The following is a 24,993-nucleotide window of genomic DNA, read 5'->3' on the forward strand; positions in this document are numbered from 1 at the left end:
AGTGCCAACCAGCAGACAGCTTAAGTCTCTGAGCACTGCCCTGACCACCAGAGAGACAGAACCCAGCTCCACCCACCCCTTGGCAGGAACCAGGCCCTCCCATTAGGAAATCTGCACAAACCTCTTAGCCTCATCCACCAGCGAGCACATAGCAGAAGCAACAACCACAGTACTGCAGCCTGCAGAATGGAAACCACAATCACAGGAAGCTAGACAAAATGAGACAGCAGAGGGACATGTCCCAGACGGAGGAACAAGATAAAACCCCAGAACAACCAAGTGAAGTGGAGACAGGCAGCCTACCAGAAAAAGAGTTTGAAATAATGATAGTAAAGAAGATCCAGCACAGAAAAAATACAGAGGCATAGATTAAGAAGATACAAGAGATGTTTTACAAAGACCTAGAAGAACTAAAGAACAAAGATGAACAACACAGTAACTAAAATGAAAACTACACTAGAAGGAATCAATAGCAGAATAACTGAAGCAGGAAAACATATGAGTGATCTAGAAGACAGAACGGTGGGAATCACTGCCGTAAAACAGGAGAAAGAAAACCGAGTGAAGAGAAATTAAAACAATCTGAGAGAGCTCAAGACAACATTAAATGTACCAACACTCACATTAGAGGGGTCCCAGAAGAGAGAGGGAAAGGACCTGAGAAGATACTTGAAGACATAATAGCTGAGAACTGCCCTAACATGGGAAGGGAAATAGTCACCCAACTCCAGAAAGCAGAGTCCCAGGCAAGAAAAACCCAAGGAGGAACACACCAAGACATAGTAATTTTTGTCAAAAAGACAAAAATAAAACATTAAAAGCAACAAGGGGAAAACAACAGGTAACATACATGGGAATTCCCATAAAGTTATCAGCTGATTTCTCAGCAGAAACTTTGCAGGCCAGAAGGGAATGGTGCAATATATTTTAAGTGTAGGAGGAAAGAACCTACAACCAAGAATACTCTACCCAGCAAGGCTTTCATTCAGATTCAATGGAGAAATCAAAAGCTTTACATACAGGTAAAGGCTGAGAAAATTCAGCACCACCAGACTAGCTTTGCAACGAATTCTAAAGGAACTTCTCTAAGTGGAAAAGACCACAACTAAAAATAAGAAAATTGCTAATGGAAAAGTTCACTGGCAAAGGCAAATGTACAATAAAGGTAGGAAATCACATCCACACAAATATTATATCACAACCAGCAGTTGTGAGGAGACCACAAATACAGGATATTGGAAATGCATTTGAAATTTAAAAACCAGCAGCTTATTAACAATCTTGTCTGTATATAGACTGCTGTATCAAAACCTCAGGATAACCACAAAGTCGACAGTAGATACACGCTTAGAAGAGGGATCCAAACACAACGCTAGTCACTAAATGACAAGAGAACAAAAGAAGACCTGCGAGAAGACCTGTGAAGAAAAAAGACTAGGAAAACAATCCAAAACAACAAAGTGGCAGTAAGAACATACATATCAATGATTACCTTAAATGTAAACGGGTTAAATGCTTCAACCAAAAGACGTAGACTGGTGAATGGATACAAAAACAAGGCCCCTGAGTTTGCTGTCTGTAAGAGAACCACTTCAGATCTAGGGACACATACAGACTGAAAGTGAAAGAATGGAAAAAGGTATTCTGTGCAAATGGAAATCAAAAGAAAGCTGGAGTACCAGTACTCATACCAGGCAAAATTAGACTTACAGAAAACAAAGGACACTACATAATCATCAAAGGATCAATCCAAGAAGGTGTAACAATTGTAAATGATACATGCACCCGACATAGAACACCTCAATATATAAGGCAAATACTAACAGCCATAAAGGGAGAAATTGACAGGAACACAATAATAGTGGGAGACTTTAACACTCATCTTTCATCAATGGACAGATCATCCAGACAAAATCAATAAGGAAATACAGTATTAGAAATACTAATAATGCCACATGCTGCTGAGGATGTAGAGAAACTAAATTTCTTATACATTCCTTTGAGCATTTTGATTGTTACCCCACTGCCTTCTAGACTCCACTGATTCTCCTGAGAAGTCAGCTGTTGATTTTAATGGGATTATATTGTAAGTGATGCATCATGTTTTATCTTACTTCTTTGAAGATATTTTTAGCTTTGACTTTCAACATTTTTACTTTGATACATCTGTATGCATGTATCTTCTTTGGAGTTAGCCTTGAGCTTCCTGATATATACATTACTGTTTTTCAGTAAATGTGAGAAATCTTAAGTCATTTTTTCTTTGAATATTTCTTCTCCTTTATCTCTTTTCCTTTTGGTACCCCATTATACATGCATTGGTGCTCTTCAGTTCAGTTCAGTTCAGTCACGCAGTCGTGTCTGACTCTTTGCGACCCCATGAATCGCAGCACGCCAGGCCTCCCTGTCCATCACCAACTCCCGAAGTTCACTCAAACTCATGTCTATCCAGTCAGTGATGCCATCCAGCCATCTCATCCTCTGTCGTCCCCTTCTCTTGCCCCCAATCCCTCCCAGCATCAGAGTCTTTTCCAATGAGTCGACTCTTCGCATGAGGTGAGGTGGCCAAAGTACTGGAGTTTCAGCTTCAGCATCATTCCCTCCAAAGAAATCCCAGGGCTCATCTCCTTCAGAATGGACTGGTTGGATCTCCTCGCAGTCCAAGGGACTCTCAAGAGTCTTCTCCAACACCACAGTTCAAAAGCATCAGTTCTTCAGCGCTCAGCCGCCTTCACAGTCCAACTCACATCCATACATGACCACAGGAAAAACCATAGCCTTGACTAGACAGACCTTTGTTGGCAAAGTAAAGTCTCTGCTTTTGAATATGCTATCTAGGTTGGTCATAGCTTTCCTTCCAAGGAGTAAGCGTCTTTTAATTTCATGGCTGCAGTCACCATCTGCAGTGATTTGGGAGCCCAAAAAAATAAAGTCTGACACTGTTTCCACTGTTTCCCCATCTATTTCCCATGAAGTGATGGGACCGGATGCCATGATCTTCGTTTTCTGAATGTTGAGCTTTAAGCCAACTTTTTCACTCTCCACTTTCACTTTCATCAAAAGGCTTTTTAGTTCCTCTTCACTTTCTGCCATAAGGATGGTGTCATCTTCATATCTCAGGTTATTGATATTTCTCCTGGGAATCTTGATTCCAGCTTGTGCTTCTTCCAGCCCAGCGTTTCTCATGATGTACTCTGCACAGAAGTTAAATAAGCAGGGTGACAATATACAGCCTTGATGTACTCCTTTTCCTATTTGGAACCAGTCTGTTGGTGCTCTTAACGGTGTACAATTTCTGTCTCTATGTTGATACTCTGTTTAATGTGACATGATTATCATCCCTTCTTTTACTTCTTCACTCATACTTTCTTTTCATTCTGTGAATTTATTCATAATGGCTACTTTGAAATCTTTTAAATATGACATCTGGTCACTCTTATCGAGCATTTTCTGCTGCCTATTTCTTTTTCCCCATGTATGGGTCATACTTCCCTGTTTGTTTGAATGCCTCATAATTTTTGTTGGAAACTGGACATTTTAGATAATGTAGCGACTCCAGGTACTGGTCTCGCTGCCTCCTCAAAGACCCGCTATAGTTATTTGCATTTTTAGCTGTTTAGTGACTGGCTGGATTCTTTTAGTGAAGTCTGATCAGCTCCACCCCACCAGCACCACCAAGTGGTAAGCCTCTGATGTTACTCCTTGGGAGACAGAGCTTTGAGTATACCCACAGCCACCGTGGGAGGACAGTGGCATGGGCAGGCTTCTCTCCTCCTGTTCCCCTGACCACGTTCAACTGATAACCCCACTTATTGCTTGCCATTTGGTCTATTAAGAACACAGTGCTGGAATTTGCCCTTAAACACAAATTCCTCTGCAAACTAATCCAGTCGTATTGTAGCTCCTTGCCAGAATGGTTTCTGAGGTCAGTGTTTGATAATCATTCTGACCCCAAGGAGAGCTCCTGCCAGCTCTCTTGCTCTTTGTTCTCTCCTGCAAATGGGTCAGCCCACAGTCTAGGCTGTGTCTTCACTGTGTCTGCACATTTCCTCCCACTTGCCTTACCTACACCCTCCACTGCTCATGGGAGCACCTTTAGGTTTGAACTTCACACTCTGTTGAAATTGGAGCCAGCTCCTTTGGGAAGAGATTAGAAGCTTCCTGTTTTATGGCCTGTTTGTTTCTCCAGGCAGAATGTCTGAGCCTAGGGTTCTGGAGGTGGGGGTGGGCCAATGGCAACTTAGCAGGTGAGTGCTCGTTGGAGGGGAGATGGGGAGCAGCCTGTCTTCCACGTGGCCTGCCTCTCCTAGGGTGATGCACCACTTCACAAGCCAGGAGAAGGGCTCCTGGGCCCCAGTGTTCTCAGCTCACCTTGCCTAAGGTACAGTCTCCCTTCTACAAGTGGGGATTAAGCAAAAGAAGGGAACCCCCACATGTCGACTAGACTCAGGACCTGAGACTTAGCCTCAGCAACAGGGAGCAGGATGGGAAATGCCCTGTTCCTTTTGGGAACTGGGGAAGAGGGAACCCTGTGCTTGGGGCTATAGCAATCTGGAACAGAGTCTCCACCTTCCAAGCTAGAGGGAGAAGGAGATAGGGATCAGTCTTGGTTCAAATGCCACAGACCTACTGGTCTTTCACCTTTTAGTAGATTTGTTTGAATAGATGTTTCTGCCTTGCTGTTTGCCCTTAGGACCTTTTTCCAGAGGTTTAAAGGGTTTTTTTTAATTTCTCCAGTTCCACTGGGGAAGCTGCTTAGCAGAACATTGTCGTATTGCAATTCAGCTGTCTTTTACACATTACTGAGCTACCCTGGAAAACAGTTTGGCAGTTTCATAAAAACTAAACATACACTTACCATATAACCCGACAGTTGCCCTCCTGGGCATTTATCCCAGAAAAATGAAAACCCTCTGTCCACACAGAAATCTGGATAGAGGTGTTCATAGCAGCATCTCTGGTAATAGCCAAGAGCTGGAAACAACACAGATAGTATCAAACAGTTAAACAAACGAGCCGTTGACTCTTGTCAGCAATGGACAGGAAAGAACTATTGATTATGCAGCAGCTTAGGCATTGTGCTTAGGCTTACGGGGAAATCAATTTTCAAAACATGCACCCTCTCCCTTCCCCGGAAAAAAGACACATACCGTGCGACTCTGTTTATATAATCTCAGAGTGACAAAGTTATACACATAGAGAAGAAATGAGTGGATCAAGGGTTAATCGTAAGCAAGGGGTGGTGTGACCATGAAGGTGTGGCACAGGAGGTCTCTCGTGGTGGTGAGTAGCTCTAAACCTCGATTGACATAGCAGTTACATAAATGTACACGTGATATATGACATATACTCACTTTACATCAGTGGCAATTTCCTGGGTGTGATAACTGTACTACAGTTACTAAGATGTAAACAGTGAGGGAAAACTGGGTAAAGGGGAATACTGGACCTCTTGTTACTATCTTTTTTCCCCAACAAAAGCTTTAGTGAGCTATAATTCATGTAGCATGCAATTAACCTATTAAAATGTACAATTCAGTGATTCTTAGTGTATTCACAAAGTTGCGTGTTTATCTCTACATTTAATTTTAAAACATTTTCATTAGCCCAACAAGTACAACCCTTAACTATTAGTACAACCCTTAGCTGTCATCACCAGTCCTGCCGTCTTCACTCCTCTCTACCCCCAACCCTAGGAACCTCTTTTATCTACTTGCCATCTCTTTAAATTTCCCGTTGCTGGACATTTCCTATGAACAGAATCATATACCATGCAGTCTTCTGTGACAGGTTTATTTCACTTAATTTAATGTTTTCAAGAGTCATCCGTATGGTATGTATCAGGACTTCAGTCAATTTTCCTGCCAAATAATACTCTATTTTATGGATGTATACCACATATTATTTATCCATTCATCACTCAGTAGGCATTTGGGTTGTTTCCACTTTTTGATCATGAATACTGTTCCTATGGTCATCTGTGTCTACATTTTTGTGGGAACATTTGTTTTCATTTCTCTTGTACATACACCTAAGAATGGAATTTCTGGGCTGTTTGGTAACTATGTTTAACATTCTAGGAACTCTGAGAGTATTTTCCAAAGCAAATACATTTTACTTTCCCACCAGGAATGCATACGACTTCTGATTTTTCCACATCCTCACCAACACTTACTCTTTTTTTATTATTATTATGGCATCTTAAGGGGTTTGAAATGGTACTTACTGCAGTTTTTATTTGCATTTCCCTAACGCCTAATGACGGAGAAGGCGATGGCACCCCACTCCAGTACTCTTGCCTGGAAAATCCATGGACGGAGGAGCCTGATAGGCTGCAGTCCATGGGGTCGCTAAGAGTCGGACATGACTGAGCGACTTCACTTTCACTTTTCACTTAAATGCATTGAAACAGGAAATGGCAACCCACTCCAGTGTTCTTGCCTGGAGAATCCCACGGACCGGGAAGCCTGGTGGGCTGCCGTCTATGGGGTTGCACAGAGTCGGACACAACTGAAGTGACTTAGCACCAGCAGCAGCAATGCCTCATGATGTTGAATATCTTCATGTTTGTTGGCAATTTGTATATGTTTTTTGGAAAAATGTGTGTTTAGATATTTTGTCCTTTTTAATTCATTTGTCTTTATTGTTGAGTGGTAAGAATTCTTCCTATGTTCTAAATACAGGTCTCTTACCAGATATATCTCTATACTATCTTTGCAGCTTCTGTGAATCTAATTATTTTGAGCTGAAAAGTTTTTTTATAATGCTCGTAACAACAGACACAAGACCATGTAAAACTGATGAAAGCTGAAGAGAGTCAGTGGACTTTGTCAGTAGCATGGTTGTGATGTTACACTGCGGTTTTGCCAGATACTACCACTGAGGGAAACCAGATAAAGAATACATAGGACCTCTCTGTATTATTTCTTACAATTGCATATGAATCAATAATTATCTCAAAAAGTTTAAGATTTTTAAATTACTTTCTTGCTAATCTTTGCCTACCAGATAAGTTTGGGGGTTTTGTGTTGTTGTTAATTATTCTAGGAAGTAAAGTTAATCAGTTTTAGGTTCACAGCAGAATTGAACGGGAGGTAAAGAGATGTCCCGTGTCTGCCCCCCATCCCCTGTCCCCACACACGCACAGCCTCCCTCACTCTCAGCGTCCCTCACCGCAGTGGCACATTTGGTGAGCCTACACTGAAATAATCATCACCCGGAGTTTATCATTTACATTAAGGTTCAGTCTTGGTCTTATGCATTTGACAAATATATAGATAGGATTTTGTCAAGATTAATTTTTTAGGGACTTCCCTGGTGGACCAGCGGTCAAGAATCTACCTTCCAATGCAGGGGATGAGGGTTCAGTCCCTAGTGGGGAACTGAGATCCCACATAGCACGACAGCCGAGCCCACGCATTCTAGAGCCCATGCTCTGCGACTAGAGAAAGTCTGAGTGCCACAGCAAAGATCCAGTGCAGCCAAAATTTTAAACAGAAAACAATATTGATTTTTTCAATAAGGTAATTTTTTTAAAAATAGTTTGTGATTATCCATGTAATGTGTAAATCCATTTTAAGTCCTGGTGAGCAGTAATGTTAAAACTTCACAGATATGTCTAAACTCACCTCTGACAGGTGCCCCTCAGTCCTAGTTTGTCTTTCCCCAGTCTAAATGATAAAGTTCATATTTATTTTACTACAGTGCTGATTTGTGGACTTTTTCACCTGAATTTAAATGTTACTCAAGTTGGAGTCCTATGATTTCTTCCAAGATCTAGATAACACCACAGAGCTTTTAAGCTTAATGCCCAGACTCTCCACATGCTTGGAGACATCACGCATGAGCAAGGCTCCAACCCACTAAAAACTGTTTCCCTCACTTAAAACCTTAGAGTATTAGCTTACTCTCTTTTGAACTCATTAGATTAGCAAAGTAAGTCTTATTTTGCTGGAGTGAACCAAAAGAGCTTTTATTGATATTGTGACTTACATTCACAGTGACTTTTATTTATTTATTTTTTTATGGTTCCAGAGGAGAAGAAAGCTATGCTGCAGGAAATAGCTAATCAGAAAGGAGTATCGTGTCGTGCTCAAGGCTGGAAGGTTCACCTCTGTGCAGCCCAGTTGCTACAGCTGGTAGGTGGCACTCTAGCAGTTGTTAGTCCTGATGAGGACATCTGAGTTCATAGAGCATTTTCTTTAGGGGTGATTGTGAAGCGTTCCCAGTTAACATGGATCATGGTGGAGTTTTTATGCGTGCAAGACCTACAGTTAAGGTTCATATTATGTGTTGCTGTGACATCTGAAACAGAGGGGGCCTGTCAACCCGTTCTGACTGCTCCTCACTGTGGGAGTAAGGCATATTAGCACTTCTCCCTAAGCAGTGGGCTTCAGTTCTCCTCCAGCTCGAGACACTCAGATAAGCCAGTGATGTCCTCCTGGGGGCACCAGGGGGCGCCACGTACTCTTGCACTACGGAGCCTGCCTCCTGCAGCCCCTACCTGTTCCCTCTTGCTCTCTCTGTCATGGAGGGCACCCCACTGTGGTTCAGCATGACATGCAGTGTCCTCCTCCCCTGGGCCGCGAGCATACTGAAGAGTAAACTGCTGTTGATCTCATCTGTCCAGTGCGCTCTGTGTTCAGCCCTTTCCATAACCCCTGGGCAAGACTCCTTCCTTCAGCAAGGTAAAGAGGAGCCGAGCAAAATAATCTCACGAAGTCTTTCTGTCTTTGGAGTAGCCATGATCTGAAGAACATGGTCTTTTTTTTTTTTTAAGTAGTGCCATGGCTAGGTTTAAATTTAGCATAAAAGCATATTTTTATGGAACTTATGGACATGTTTTTCAGAGAAATTGGGAATTTAGGGGAGAATTTAAAAGCCATCCTTGGACTTCCGTGGTGGTGCAGTGGTTAAGACTCTGAGCTTCCACTGCAAGGAGGTCAGGTTGGATATATTAGGGAACTAAGATCCCACATGCTGCGTGGTGCAGCCAAAAAAAGAGTTATCCTAGAAGATACTCTGAATTATGGCCAATTGTGATGTAAATTGTTGATTAACTTTCCTTACTGTACTGTATCTTAGTCATTGGGAGAAATGATTTTATAACCCAGACAGACCTGATACCAGTTTACACAGGTGATTCAAGGTGGGTTTTTTGCCTGCGTTTGATGAAGAAAAGTATTTCTGAGGTCATGATTCCCTCCTTCTTGTTTGTTGCAGACAAATCTAGAACATGATGTTTACGAAAGACTCACCAACCTGCAGGAAGGGATTATCCCAAAGAAAAAAGCAGCAACTGATGATGATTTACACCGAATAAATGAACTAATACAGGTTTGAAAGAGCCCTTTCCCTCCCCTTATTTCTCCCTTCCCCTCTCTCCACTAATATCTTTGGTAAAAACCGATTATTTTCTTCAGCCTGCATTATCCAGAAACAGTAAAGTGTTTTTTTCCTATGTGAAAGCCTCAAAATGGCTCAGTTCAAAGGTGAGAAGCTCTTTAAAAGCCACGCTGTCTTGAAGATTGCTGATGGATGGTGTCATGTCTTTTGTTTCAGGGAAATATGCAGAGGTGTAAACTTGTGATGGATCAAATCAGTGAGGCCAGAGACTCCATGCTTAAAGTTTTAGATCATAAAGATCGTGTCCTGAAGCTTCTAAACAAGAATGGGACTGTCAAGAAGGTGTCAAAATTGAAGCGAAAGGAAAAAGTCTAGACCCCGAATCAGGACTTTGGAAAAAGAATTTATGGAGAATGATGTTGGGGGTGGGGGAAGGGTTGGTTATTTTCAAAGTGGAACATTGAGATGAAGGAAAGCGTTCCTTAGTTCACACGTGAAAGCAGAGGGACACAGAACATCCAGTGATGTGGAAGGGTCAGAACTGATCCGACAGTGGACTCCAGTCTTCTTTCAGGCGTCTCCCTCTTATGCTTACTGCATCGTGCCTGACTTCTGTTGCAACAGGGTCTCCCGGTTGGAATCAGTGACACAGGTGACAGGCTGGCGTTTTTCAGCCTTCCAGTTGATAAACTATTTATCTGATGGATTCCTGCAGGACCCATACTGAGCCTGAACTGAAAGTATCCACTTGGACCATCTGTTCTCTCTGTACACTGAAAATCAAACCTCTTCCCCTCGCCCTAGTCGGTTCTTACTCTGTCTGACCTTCAGATGCCCACGCTGGCCTTCTAAAGCAGTGCCATGGCACTTGAAAGACCTGCCACATCTCACTCTAAAGGGTTTGAACTGCCAATTCTTGTCATTTTCTAAAGAACCATTTCAAAGTGAAATTGTTATATTGTCTGTCCTGCGTGTGTCAGAGTTGGGTTTTTGTGGAGGTGCAGAGCAGGCAACACCGTAAGTTGCTCTGAGATCCTTGTTCCGAAGTACATTCTTGGTTATCTGTACTTCTGTAGCTGGTGTGATGCTGTTAATTATACGTATGGCACATCCCCAAATGTTAATAAAGGACTCAAAGAGGTTTTGTACATAAGCAGTTTGCATCATTTTATGAAGCTCATTGTGCTGCACTGCACATCACTTGAGTGTTTACCCTTCTGGCCTTTCTCTCACGTTGTTGAGTCTACTCTGACAGTTTGGTTGCTCCACACAGGTTCCACTTACCTTGGTATCTTGAAGATGTCGCAGATGGTGAAGCCTGTGGGCTTTTGATTATCTTAAATATGAGACTACATTGTACCTCATTGCAAATATACATTGGTCATTTTATAGTACAAAAAATACGGCTGTGGTGACGGGGGAAGGACTTCCAGGAGAGTGGATTTTCTTTGCGAGGTTGCCTTCTGTGACCTCGCTGGAGTGGGAAGGTAGCCCAGGCTTGCTTTCCCCTTTTTCGTCTGCGTCGGGTCTGAGTTGTAGCACGGGGGCTCTGTTACGGGGGATCTCTAGTTGTCGTACACAGAGTCTAGTCGTGGTGCACAGGCTTAGTTGCCCTGTGGCATGTGGGATCTTAGTTCCCCAGCCAGGGACCTGACCTGCATCCCCTGGAGTGGAAGGCAGACTCCTAATCACTAGACCACCAGTAAAGTCCCCAGGCTGGCTTTTTGCCTTGTCCTAAACAAATCTGAGAGTCTATGCCAAATTTGATCCAGTCTTTGGAACCAATGTTATAAATTGGTCATATTATAGGAGTTAAGGCTGTGGTAATGGGGGAAGGACTTACAGGAGAGTGGATTTTCTTTACGAGGTTACCTTCTGTGAACTCGCTGGAGTGGGAAGGTAGCCTAGGCTTGCTTGCTTCTTTTTTTGGCTGAGTCAGGTCTTGCTTGTAGCACGGGGGATCTTCATTGAGATGCACAATCTCTAGAACCCTGGCAGGGGAACTAAGATCCCACCTATCACAGGGCAGCTAAGCCTGTGCACCACAACTGGAGTCTGGCTCTCCTGAGACAGCCTTTCCTTGAACTGGAGTGGTAAACTCTCATCTGGTATAGGACTGGGGAAGAGAAACGAAGCAGGCTTTCTGCCTTCTTCCGGTGTGGCCGCATGGTCTGCATAGTCTAGGCTAACGAGGTCCTCAGAACAGTCAAGGCTGCTTCACTAGAGTGTTCTGACCTGAAGCCGTTGCTGATGTGTGCTAGACTCCAGAGTAGTGTTCTATGTAATCCAGTGACGATGTTAGAACAGGGCTTCTTTGCCTCTGTTTCTCATTGTATATGTTGCCTAGCGATGCTTGGTGCACTGGCTTGTGAAGGACAGGACCCAGGTATTTGGGATCCTATATCAGAGATCTCGTCTCTCTACAAGTATTGTGTGTGTGCTCAATCACTCAGTTGTGTCCGATTCTTTGCCACCCCAAGGACTTGTTCATTTCAGTTGAGTTCAGTCGCTCAGTCGTATCCGACTCTGCGACCCCATGAGTCGCAGCACACCAGGCCTCCCTCTCCATCACCAACTCCCAGAGTTCACCCAAACTCATGTGCATCGAGTCGGTGATGCCATCCAGCGATCTCATCCTCTGTCCCCTTCTCCTGCCCCCAATCCCTCCCAGCATCAGGGTCTTTTCCAATGACTCAACTCTTCACATGAGGTGGCCAAAGTATTGGAGTTTCAGCCTCAGCATCAGTCCTTCCAATGAACACCCAGGACTGATCTCCTTTAGGATGGACTGGTTGGATCTCCTTGCAGTCCAAGGGACTCTCAAGAGTCTTCTCCAACACCACGGTTCAAAAGCATCAATTCTTCGGCGCTCAGCCTTCTTCACAGTCCAACTCTCCCATCCATACATGACCACAGGAAAAACCATAGCCTTGACTAGACGGACCTTTGTTGGCAAAGTAATGTCTCTGCTTTTGAATATGCTATCTAGATTGGTCGTAACTTCCCTTCCAAGGAATAAGTGTCTTTTAATTTCATGGCTGGAATGTTAACTTCTGTTTAAACAAAACTTCAATAATTCAATAACCCTGGTCAAAGGAAGCTTGTCAGTGCAAGCTTTGATGTCAGGGCAGATGAGAACAGTGGTGTTTTCTGTCTTCCCTCACCTGATGAGGACTGTGATCAGAAAGTGGAAAGGGATGGAGGAGGGAGTGAATCATCTATGTATACACTTACTTAAAAACAGCTTTATGGAGCACCGATTGACATACTAAGCACCTTAAAGGATACAACTTGATAAGATTTAGTCTATGTAAATACCCATGAAACATTCACCACAGTCAAGAGAGGGAAGAAATCAGACCCAAAAGTTTTCTTGTGCCTCTGTGACATCTTGCCTCTCACCCCTACCTGCCCTCCACCCCTCTCCAGGCAAACACTAATCTGCTTTCTGCCATTCTAGTGTGCATTTTCTGTTATTTTATATGAGTGAAATCATACATTATTTTTTGAGGGAGGGAGTCTGGCTTCTTTTACTTAGTATGGTGGAAATTTATGCTGAAATTTACTCCTATGGCTTATTTCAATAGTTCGTTGCTTTTTATTGCTAAAGGGCAAGCATTTTGTCATCTGAATATGTATATTCCTTCCACAAGTTGCTTCTCTGTCCATCTGTAGAAAGACATTCAGGTTGTTAGATTTTCATTATTACAGATGTATGAACAAATTTTGGTATACAACTTAACTGGTGATTTTATCTCAGTTGTATTTTCCAGGGATTTATGACCAAGAGATGGTGCTGATAAGTCCAGACACCCAGTGGCTCATGGTCGAGAAAACTATTACTCACAAGTTTATCATATTATTTTTTAAAACCTGAGTATTAAAAAAGATCTTTAACTAGAGAATACCTTATTTTTTAATCATAGTAATTAAAAGTCACAGTTTGAGAGTTTAAAGTTACTTTAGAGGTTATATAGTCCAACCTAATCTGTGATGAAAGGGACACCTTTGAAAGGATGTACTTTTTTATTATAAAATTCTCCCTGGTGGCTGACAGTAAAGTGTCTGCCTACAATGCAGGAGACCTGGGTTCGATCCCTGGGTCTGGAAGATTCCCTGGACAAGGAAATGGCAATGCACTCCAGTATTCTTGCCTGGAAAATCCCATGTATGGAGGAGCCTGGTAGGCTGCAGTCCATGGGGTCGCAAAGAGTCGGACACGACTGAGCGACTTCATTTTCACTTTGACAGCATAGATAAAAGTACGGGAAACAAATATATAGCCTTGTAAGATCAACAACTTTGAAATGATCCCCCAGGGTAAGAAATATAAGTTTGCTAGTCACAAACTGCTGTATCCCAATCACAGCCCTCTTCTTCCCTCTAAAATAACCATCTTAACTTTTACTCCAAAATAATCAACTTTATTGTGGTATAATTACAGAGAGTTAAATACCCGCATCTTAAATTTACAGTTTTGTGTATTTTGACACATACATTAAACCATGGCAAAGATCCAAATAAAGAGCCATGGCATTACTGTATAACTGTAGAAAGAGTGCTCCTTTGTAGTCCATGCACTTCTGCACCCACCCCCAACCCCCAAGGTAAACACTGATCTGCTGCCCCTTGTCATATATTGGTTTTGTCTGTTCTTGAACTTCATGTAAATGGTATCATACAGCATGTACTTATTTGTATCTGGCTAATTTGATCAACATAATTTGAGGTTCTTCCATCTGCTAAGTGTATCCTGAGTTGTTTGCTGTGTGACTAGGCCGCAGTCTGTTTACCTGTTATCCCACTGAAGGACGTCTTGGTGCTTCAAGCTCTTGACTATTATGAGTAAAGCTGCTGTGAGCATTCAAATTCAGGTTCTCATGTGGAAATAAGTGTTCAGATCAGTTGGGTAAAAACCTAGAAATGTGATTGCTGGGTCATAAAGTAAAACTATGTTTAGTTTTATAAGAAACTGCCAAACTATCTTCTGAAGGAGCTGTACCACTTTACATTCCCAGCAGCAGAGTAAGAGTTGCTGTTGTTTCACGTCCTCACCAACGTTTAGTGTTGTCACTGTTTGCATTTTAGCCATTCGAACAGGTGTGTAGTGATCTCTCATGACATGATGTTGAGCATTTTTTTCAAATGCTCATTTTCCACCTTTATATCATTTTTGATGAAGTATTTGTTCACATCTTTACCTGTATTTTAACTAGCTTCTTTGTTTTCTGATGGAATTCTAAGGGGTTTTTTTGTGTATTTTGGATACCAGTCCTCTTTCAGGTAAGTGTTTTGCAAGTATTTTCTCCCTGTCTGTGGCTTATGTTGCCATTTACTTAATAGTACCTTTTGAAGAGCAGTTTTTAATGTTAATGCTGTACAACATCAGTTTTTTCTTTTATGAATTGTGCTTTTGGGTTATATCTAGACTCATCGCCAAACCCACAGTCACCTAGATTTTCTCCTGTGTTTTGATATAGTAGTTTTATAGTTTTGTGTTTTACATTTAGGCTATCATGATCCATTTTGAGATAATTTTTGTGAAATTTGTAAGATCTGTGTGGAGTTTTTTGGTTTGGGTATGGGGGGTGCACATGGATGTCCAATTGTTCCATAACCATTTCTTGAAAAGACTGTTCTTAATTAAATTGCCCCTGTTCCTTTGCCAGAGGTCAGTTGACTGTAACTGTGGAGGTTTTTCCTCGGTTCTGTATTCGGTCCCATTGGCCTATGTGTCTGTTCCTTTGCCAGTGCCACTCTGTTTTGATTACTGTAGCTTTACAGTTAGTTTTAAAGTGGGAAATATCAGTTCTCCAACTTTGTTCTTCAGTATCGCATTGGCTATTCTAGGTCTTTTGTCTTTGCGTATAAACCTTAGAATCTGTTAATACCTACAAAAAGCTTGCTGAAATTGTGACTAGTATTACATGACTCTATAGATCAAGTTGGGAAGGAATTGCTGTCTTAATAATGTTGAATGTTCTGGTCCGTGAACTTGGGCTATCTCCTCATTTATTTAGATCTTTGATTTCTTTAATCACTTTTGTAGTTTTCCTCATGTACAGCCTGTACATATTTCATTAGATTTATACCTAAGTATTTCATTTGTGTGTGTGCTTTTGTAAATGGTGCTGTATTTTTTATTTCACTTTTTTTTGGGGGGGGGGGCTATGCCACACTTGTGGGATATCAGTGGGATGGCTTGTGGGATGTTAGTTCCCCAGCTTAGGATTGAACCCAGGCCCTTGGCAGTAAAAGCACAGAGTCCTAAACATTTGGCCTCCAGGGAATTCTCTGTTTCAGATTTTAATTGTTCTCTGGTGGTATATGCGAGAGCGGTCCACATTTATCTACTATTAACCTTGTGTGCCGGAGAAGGCAATGGCACCTCACTCCAGTACTCGTGCCTGGAAAATCCCATGGATGGAGGAGCCTGGAAGGCTGCGGTCCATGGGATTGCTAAGAGTCAGACACGATTGAGCGACTTCACTTTCACTTTTCACTTTCATGCATTAGAGAAGGAAATGGCAACCCACTTCAGTGTTATTGCCTGGAGAATCCCAGGGACGGGGGAGCCTGGTGGGCTGTCGTCTATGGGGTCACACAGAGTCGGACAGGACTGAAGCGACTTAGCAGTGGCAGCAACCTTGTGTGCTGTGATGTTGCTATGTTCACAGATTTTTTTTGTTGATTCTTCAGAACTTTCTACATAAACAGTGATTCTGTCTCTGAACAAATACAGCTTTATTTCTTCTTTCTCTGTTTGTATAGTTTTTATTTCATTATACTCTGCTGTGCTGTGCTAGTTCGCTTCAGTCATGTCCAACTCTGTGACCCTATGAACCTTCCAGGCTCCTCTGTTCATGGGGATTCTCTAGACAAGAATACTGGATGGGTTGCCATGCCCTCCTTCCAGGAGGTCTTCCAGTGAGGTCTTGAGTAGGAGTGGTAAAAGGGGATATGCTTGCCTTGTTCTCAGTCATAGGGTAAAGGTCCAGTTTCTCACCACTAAGTATAAGATTAGCTGTAGGGTTTTTTAGTAGATGTTCTTTATCAGGTTGAAGTTATTCCCTGTTCCTAGTTTGCTGAAAGTTTTCAGTTATAAAATGAATGTTGGATTTTGTCATTCTTTTCTGCATCACTAATATGATCATATGAGTTATCTTCTTTATCATGTTGGTATCTTAGATTACATTAATTAATTTTTTACTATTGAACCAGCCAAACTGGCATACTTGAAATAAATCCCACTTGGTTATGGTGTATAATTCTTTTTATACATAGTTAGATTCAATTTGCCAACAATTCATTGCATCTGTGTTCACGAGAAGGACTGGTTTGTGCTTCTTTTTTGTACGTCTTAGTCTTATATTAATGTCTTGGTAATAGAATGAGTTAGGGAATGTTCTCTCTCTTCTGTTTTCAGGAGAGGATTGCAGAGAATTGATACAATTTCTTCCTCAAATGTTTGGTCAAACTCAGCAGTGAAAGCATCTGGCCCTGGTATACTCTCTTTGGGGGGAATTTGTTAATTATTGATCCAATTTTTAAAATAGACATAGGCCTATTCAGATCATCTCTCCTTGTGTGAGCTTTGGTAGTTTCTATCTTTCCAGGAATTGGAGCATTGCATCTAAGTTATTAAATTTGTGGGCATAGAGGTGTTCCTGGTATTCCTTAATTATTCTTTCCTTGTCTATGGGAACAGTAGTGATAATCTTTGGTTTCATTTTTTAAAATGTGTATTAAGATAAAACTCACATAACATGCAATTCACCTACTTGAAGTGTGAAATACAGTGACTTTTGCTATATTCACAGAGTTGTGCAGGCATCACCATAATCAGTTTTAGAATATTTTCATTGCCCCCCAAACAAGCCCTGCAGCCTGTAACCATTACTCCTATTGAGGTGTTTAATCTGTTTGGAGTTAATTTTTATGTATGAAATGAAGTAGGGGGTCCAGCTTCATTCCTTTTTTTAAAATTGAAGTATAGTTGATTTATAGTATTATGTTAATTAAGTTACAATGATATGTTAATTTCTTCTGTAGAGGAAAGTGATTCATTTATATATACTCTTTTTCATATTCCTGTCACAGAATATTGAATACAGTTCCCTGTGTTATACTGTAGGACTTGTTTATTCAAGTATACTGTATATTATACTGTATATAGTAATTTGCATCTGCTAATCCCCAAACTCCCAATTCATTTTTCCTCCAACCCCCTCCCCCTTGGCAACCACAATTCTGTTCTCTATGACTGTTAATCTGTTTCTCTTTCATAGATAAGTTCATTTGTGTCATATCTTACATTCCACATATAAGTGATGTCACGTGGTATTTGGCTTTCTCTTTCTGACTTAGTATGATAATGTCTAGGTCTATTCATGTTGCTGCAAATGACATTATTTCATTCTTTTTGAGGGCTGAGGAATATTCCACTGGATGAGTGAAAATTGCTCGGTTGTGACCGACCCTTTGCGACTCCATGGACTGTAACCCACCAGGCTCATCTTTCCATGGAATTCTCCTGGCAAGAATACTGGAGTGCATTGCCATTCCCTTCTGCAGGGGATCTTCCTGACCCAAGTATTGAACTCAGGTCTTCTGTACTGCAGACAGACTCTTTACCATCTGAGCCACCAGAGAAGTCCATTCCATTGTATATGTATACCAAATCATTTTTATCCATTCATCTGTCAGTGGACATCTAGGTCATTTCCAGGTCTCAGATTTTGTAAACAGTGCTGCTGTGAACATTGGAGTGTATATATCTTTTTGAATTATAGTTTCCTCCAGTATGCCCAGGAGTGGGATTTCAGGATCATATGGTGACTCTACTTTTTTGAGGACTTCCATACTATTATCCATAGTGGCTACACCAATTTACATTCTCTCCCAAAAGTATACACACCCACACCCTCCACATCCTTTCCAGTATTTGTTATTTGTAGACTTTGTAATGATGGCCATTCTGAGCAGTGTGAGGTGGTACCTCACTGTAGTTTTGATGTTAATTTCTCTAATAATTAGTGGGGCTTCCCAGATGGTGCTAATGGTAAAGAACTCGCCTGCCAATACAGGAGACATAAGAGACATGGGTTTGATCTCCAGGTCAGGCAGATCCCCTGGAGGAGGGCACGGCAACCCACTCCAGTATTCTTGCCTGGAGAATCACACCGACAGAGGAGCCTGGCGGTCTACAGTCCATAAAGGTTGCCAAGAGTCAGACAGTACTGAAGTGACTTGGCACACACACAATAATTAGTGATGTTGATCATCTTTTTATGCGCCTAATGGCCATCTGTATGTCTGCTTTGGAGAAATGCCTATTTAGGTCTTTTGCCCATTTTTTGATAGAGTTTTTTTTTTATTATTATTGAATTGTATGAGCTGTTTGTATATTTTGGAAATTAAGTCCTTGTCAGTGGCTTCATTCACAAATATTTTCTCCTAGTCCATAGGTTGTCTTTTCATTTTGTTTATGGTTTCTTTTGCTGTACAAAGAAGTTTGATTAGATCTTATTGGTTTATTTTTGCTTTTATTTCTGTTGCTTTCGAAGACTGACCTAAGAAAACACTGGTACCATTTATGTTGGAGAATGTTTTGCCTCTATTCTCTTCTAGGGATTTTATCGAACTTTATTCTTTTGCACATACCCAGCCAGTTGTCCCACTGCCATTTGTTGAAAAGACTATTCTTTTCTTTTTTTTAGGTTAATTTATGGAGGATTTATTTGTCATATTTTAACTTTTTATTGGAGTATAATTGATTTGTAATGTGTTACTTTCTGCTGTACACTAAAGTGAATCAGTTCTCTATATACCTATATCCACTCTTTTTTGTTTGTTTTGGTCACACCACATGGCATGTGGGACCTTAGTTCTCCAACCAGGGTTCAAACTTGTGCCCCCAGCAGTGGAAGTGCAGAATCTTAACCACTGAACCATCAGGAAAATCCTTTCCCTCTTTCTTAGGTTCCTTTCCTTATTTCCCTGTCCATAGAGGTCATTACAGAGAATTGAGAAGAATTCCCTATGCTATACCATAGGTCCTAATTAGTTATCCATTTTATATGTTAGTGTGCATATGTCAATCCCAATCTCCCTATTTATCCCTCCCCCACCCTCCAAAAAGACTATTCATTCACCATTAGAGAGTTCTGACAAAACATGGTCCACTGGAGAAGGGAATGACAGACCACCTCAGTATTCCTGCCTTGAGAACCCCATGAACAGTATGAAAAGGCAAAAAGATATGACACTGAAAGATGAACTCCACAGATCAGTAGGTGCCCAATATGCTGCTGGAGATCAGTGGAGAAATAACTCCAGAAAGAATGAAGAGACAGAGCCAAAGTGAAAACAACACCCAGTAGTGGATGTGACTGGTGATGGAAGTGAAGTCAGATGCTGTAAAGAGCAATATTGCATGGGAACCTGGAATGCAATGTCCATGAATCAAGGTAAATTGGAAGTGGTCAAACAGGAGATGTCAAGAGTAAACATCACCATTTTAGGAATCAGCAAACTAAAATGGACTGGAATGGGAGAATTTAATTCAGATGACATTATATCTACTACTGCAGGCAAGAATCCCTTAGAAGAAATGGATTAGCCCTCACAGTCAAAAGAGTCCAAAATGCAGTACTTGAGTGGAATCTCCAAAACAACAGAATGATTTCTGTTTGTTTCCAAGGCAAACCATTCAATATCACAGTAATGCAAGTCTGTGTCCCAACCACTAATGTGGAAGAAGCTAAAGTTGAATGGTTCTATGAAAACCTACAAGACCTTCTAGAACTAACACCGAAAAGATGTCCTTTTCATTATAAGGGACTGGAATGCAAAAGTAGGAAGTCAAGAGATAACCTGGAGTAACAAGCAAGTTTGCCTTGGAGTACAAAATGAAGCAGGACAAAGGCTAACGGAGTTTTGACACTGGTCATAGCAAACACCCTCTTCCAACAACATAAGAGAAGACTACATGTGGACATCACCAGATGGTCAATACCAAAATCAGATTGATTATATTCTTTGCAGCTGAAGATGAAGAAGGCTCTATACAATCAGCAAAAACAAGGCTGGAAGCTGACTGTGGCTCAGATCATGAACTCCTTACTGCCAAATTCAGACTTACATTGAAGAAAGTAGGGAAAACCACTAGACCATTCAGGTATGACCTAAGTCAAATCCCTTATGATTATACAGTGGAAGTGACACATAGATTCAAGGGATTAGATCTGTTAGAGTGCCTAAAGAACTATGGACAAAGGTTTGTGACATTGTACAGGAGATGATAATCAAAACCATCCCCAAGAAAGAGAAATGCAAAAAGGCAAAATGATTCTCTGAGGAGGGCTTACAAATAGCTGAGAAAAGAAGTGAAAGGCAAACTAGAAAAGGAAAGGAATACCCATTTAAATGCAGAGTTCCAAAGAACAAAAAGAGACAAGAAAGCCTTCCTTGGTGATCAATGCAGAGAAATAGAGGAAAACAATAGAATGGGAAAGACTAGAGATCTCTTCAAGAAAATTAGAGATACCAAGGGAACATTTCATGCAAAGATGGGCTCGATAAAGGACAGAAATGGTATGGATTTAACAGAAGCAGAAGATATTTAGAAGAGGTGGCAAGAATACAGAGAAGGACTAGACAAAAAAGATCTTCATGACCCAGATAACCAACAGGCTGTGATCACTCACCTAGAACCAGACATCCTGGAATGCAAAGTCAAGTGATCCTTAGGAAGCATCACTATGAACAAAGCTAGTAGAGGTGATGGAATTCCAGTTGAGCTCTTTCAAATCCTAAAAGATGATGCTGTGAAAGTGCTGCACTCAGTATGCCAGCAAATTTGGAAAACTCAGCAGTGGCCACAGGACTGGAACAGTTCAGTTTTCATTCCAATCCCAAAGAAAGGCAGTGCCAAAGAATGTTCAAACTACTGCACAATTGCATTCATCTCACACGCTAGCAAAGTAATGCTCAAAATTCTCCAAGCCAGACTTCAGTAGTACGTGAACCGAGAACTTCCAGGTGTTCACATAGCTGGATTTAAAAAAGGCAGAGGAACCAGAAATCAAATTGCCAACATCTGTTGGATCATTGAAAAAGCAAGAGAGTTCCAGAAAAACATCTACTTCTGCTTTATTGACTATGCCAAAGCCTTTGACTGTGATCACACTGTGGAAAATTCTTAGAGGTGAGAATACCAGACCACCTTACTTGCTTCCTGAGAAGTCTGTATGCAGGTCAGGAAGCAACAGTTAGAACTGGACATGGAACAACAGACTGGTTCATAATTAGGAACGGAGTACATATATTGTACTCCTTTATATATCAAGGACATATATTGTCAGCCTGGTTATTTAACTTATATGCAGAGTACATCATGAGAAACACTGGGCTGGATGAAGCACAAGCTGGAATCAAGATTGCAGGGAGAAATATCAATAACCTCAGATATGCAGATGACACCACCCTTATGGCAGAAAGTGAAGAGGAACTAAAAAGCCTCTTGATGAAAGAGGAGAGTGAAAATGCTGGTTTAAAACTCAACATTAAAAAAACAAATAAGATCATGGCATCTGGTCCCATCACTTCATGGCAAATAGATGGGAAACAAAGGAAAAAGTCACAGACTTTATTTTCCTGGGCAAAATCACTGCCGATGGTGACTGCAGCCATGAAATTAAAAGACACTTGCTCTTTGGAAGAAAATCTTATGACAAACCTAGATAGTATGACAAAAAACAGAGACATTACTTTGCTGACAAAGGTTCATATCAAAGCTATGGTTTTTCCAGTAGTCATGTATGGATGTAAGAGTTGGACCATAAAGATAGCTGAGTTCTGAAGAATTGATGCTTTTGAACTGTGATGTTGGAGAAGACTGTTGAGAGTCCCTTGGACTGCAAGATCAAACCAGTCAATCCTAAAGGAAATCAGTCCTGAATATTCATTGGAAGGACAGATACTGAAGCTGAAGCTCCAATATTTTGGTCATCTGATGAGAATAACTGACTCATTGGAAATGACCGATGCTGGGAAAGATTGAAGGCAGGAGGAAAAGGTGATGACAGAGGATGATATGGTTGAATGGCATCATCGTCTCGATGGACAGGAGTTTGAGCAAGCTCTGAAAGTTGGTGATGGACTGGGAAGCTTCGCATGCTGTAGTCCGTACGGTCACAAAGAGATGGACACAACTGAGTGGCTGAACTGAACCGAACTTCTTTGAATTGTCCTGGAAATATGTCAAAGGTAAGTGAGTTGTATTTGTAAAGGCTTATTTCTTGACACTTGAGTCTATTCCACTGATCTAGCCTTAGGCCACTAGCACATGTGTCTTATTTACTAAAACTTTACAATAAGTTTTGAAATTGGAAAGCGTGCGTTCTACATTTAGCAATTATTTTTTAAGATTGTCCTGGCTGTCCTGAGTCCCTTGAATTCCCAGGTGAATTTAGAAACAGACTGTCAATTTCTACAAGGAAATCATCTAGGATTTTGGTAGGTATTGTATTGAATCTATAGATAAATTTGGAAAAATTTTCCCCTTCATATTAAGCCTTTCAATCTATGAACATGGACTGTTTTTCCATTTATTTAGTTCTAATTTAATTTCTTTCAGTTCTGTAACGTTCAGAGTAAAAGTTTTTCAGTTGTCAAACTCATTCCTAACATATTCTTTTCATCCTACTATAAATGGAATAGCTTTTTTAAAAAATGTTAACTATTTATTATACAACTCATTTAACACATTCAGATGAAATTATAGTCTAAGATACAATCCTTTTCATAGGAGACTTCATATCATTGCAGCTTTCTGCCCTGACATATAATTGCTGACATCAGTAAGTATAGGAAAAATGTGATCTGTTCCATATAGCAGAAATATTTGTGGCAGGCCCCTTCAATTAGTTTTATTTTTTTATTTTATGACTTAAAGATGGTGGAGTAGAAAAGGCAGAGGAACCAGAAATCAAATTGCCAACATCTGTCGGATCATAGAAAAAGCAAGAGAATTCCAGTAAAACCTCTACTTCTGCTTCACTGACTATGCTAAAGCCTTTGACTGTGTGGATCACAACAAACTGTGGAAAATTCTTCAGAACACCTTACTTGCCTCCTGAGAAATCTGTATGCAGGTCAAGAAGTAACAGTTAGACATGGAAAAAAGGACTGGTTCCAAAATGGGAAAGGAGTACGTCAAGACTATATAATGTCACCCTGCTCGTTTAACTTATATGCAGAGTACATCATGAGAAACGCCAGCTGGATGAAACACGAGCTGGAATCAAGATTGCTGTGAGTAATATCAATAACCTCAGATATGCAGATGACACCATCCTTATGGCAGAAAGTGAAGAGGAACTAAAGAGCCCCTTGATGAAGGTGAAAGAGGAGAGTGAAAAAGCTGGTTTAAAACTCAACATTAAAATGAAGAAGATCACGGCATCCGGTCCCATCACTTCATGGCAAATAGGTGGAGAAACAATAAAAACAGTGACAGACTTTATTTTCTTGGGCTCCAAAATCACCACAGATGATGACTGCAGCCATGAAGTTAAAAGACTCGTTCTTTGGAAGAAAAGCTGTGACAAACCTAGACAGCATATTAAAAAGCAGAGATGTTACTTTTACAACAAAAGTCCATAGAGTCAAAGCTATGGTTTTTTCAGTAGTCATGTATGGATGTAAGAGTTGGACCATAAAGAAGGCTGAGTTCTGAAGAATTGATGCTTTTAAACTGTGGTGTTGGAGAAGACTCTTGAGAGTCCCTTGGACCACAAGGAAATCCAACCAGTCAATCCTAAAGGAAATCAGTCCTGAATATTCATCAGAAGGACTGATGCTGAAGCTGAAGCTCCAGTACTTTGGCCATCTGATGCAAAGAACTGACTCATTTGAAAAGACCCTGATGCTGGGAAAGATTGAACGCAGGAGGTGAAGGGGATTACAGAGGACGAGATGGTTGGATGGCATCACCGACTCAGTCAACATGAGTTTGAGCAAGGTCCCGGAGATGGTGAAGGACAGGGAAGCCTGGCTTGCTGCAGTCCATTGGGTCACAAAAAGTTGGACACAGCTGAGTGACTGAACAGTAACAACAACATTTTTTTTATTTTATCATTTTTATTTAGGTATAGTTGATTTACAATATTATATGTTTTAGGTATACTGTATTATGATTCACAATTTTAGAAGTTATTCTTAATTTATAGTTATAAAACACTTGCTATATTCCTGTGTTGTACAATATATCCTGGTAACTTATTTATTTTATAAATAATAGTTTCTGTTTCCTAACCCCCCGCTTCTATCTTGCCTCTTCTTCCCTCTCCCCAGTGGTAACCACTAGTTTGCTCTCTATATCTGTGAGTGTGTCTTTTTTGTTGTCGTATTTACTAGTTTTAATTTTTAGGTTCCACATGTAAGTTGTATCATACGGTTTTTATCTTTCTCTGTCTGGCATATTTCAATACACATGATACCCTCCAAGTCCATCCATGTTGTTGCAAATGGGAATAGTTAGAACTACTTCCTTAATTTCATTTTTTGATTGCTCATTGCTGCTATACAGATACAATTGATTTTTAGATATTGTACTTACTTATTTAGTTTGGAACAGCTTGACAA

The 24,993-nt window shown here is 40.9% G+C and overlaps 1 protein-coding gene across 9 annotated transcripts in view; it reads left to right on the forward strand.

Annotated features, from left to right (window-relative positions):
- SAP130 (Sin3A associated protein 130) overlaps positions 1-10,498 on the forward strand; it is a 78,093-nt gene extending 67,595 nt beyond the window's left edge. For 5 of the 9 annotated variants that reach the window (XM_027554558.1, XM_027554594.1, XM_027554613.1 and 2 more), the window contains 3 exons: positions 8,035-8,138; positions 9,223-9,336; positions 9,562-10,498. In XM_027554558.1, coding sequence (XP_027410359.1) covers positions 8,035-8,138; positions 9,223-9,336; positions 9,562-9,720 — 377 coding nt within the window. In that variant the 3' untranslated portion in view covers positions 9,721-10,498. The remainder of the gene's footprint in view (positions 1-8,034; positions 8,139-9,222; positions 9,337-9,561) is intronic. The other 4 variants (XM_027554604.1, XM_027554566.1, XM_027554574.1 and 1 more) reach the window with 1 other exon arrangement.
- Positions 10,499-24,993: the final 14,495 nt, after the last annotated feature.

The sequence above is a fragment of the Bos indicus x Bos taurus genome, chromosome 2 (assembly GCF_003369695.1).
Source record: "Bos indicus x Bos taurus breed Angus x Brahman F1 hybrid chromosome 2, Bos_hybrid_MaternalHap_v2.0, whole genome shotgun sequence".
NCBI classification, from domain to species: domain Eukaryota; kingdom Metazoa; phylum Chordata; class Mammalia; order Artiodactyla; family Bovidae; genus Bos; species Bos indicus x Bos taurus.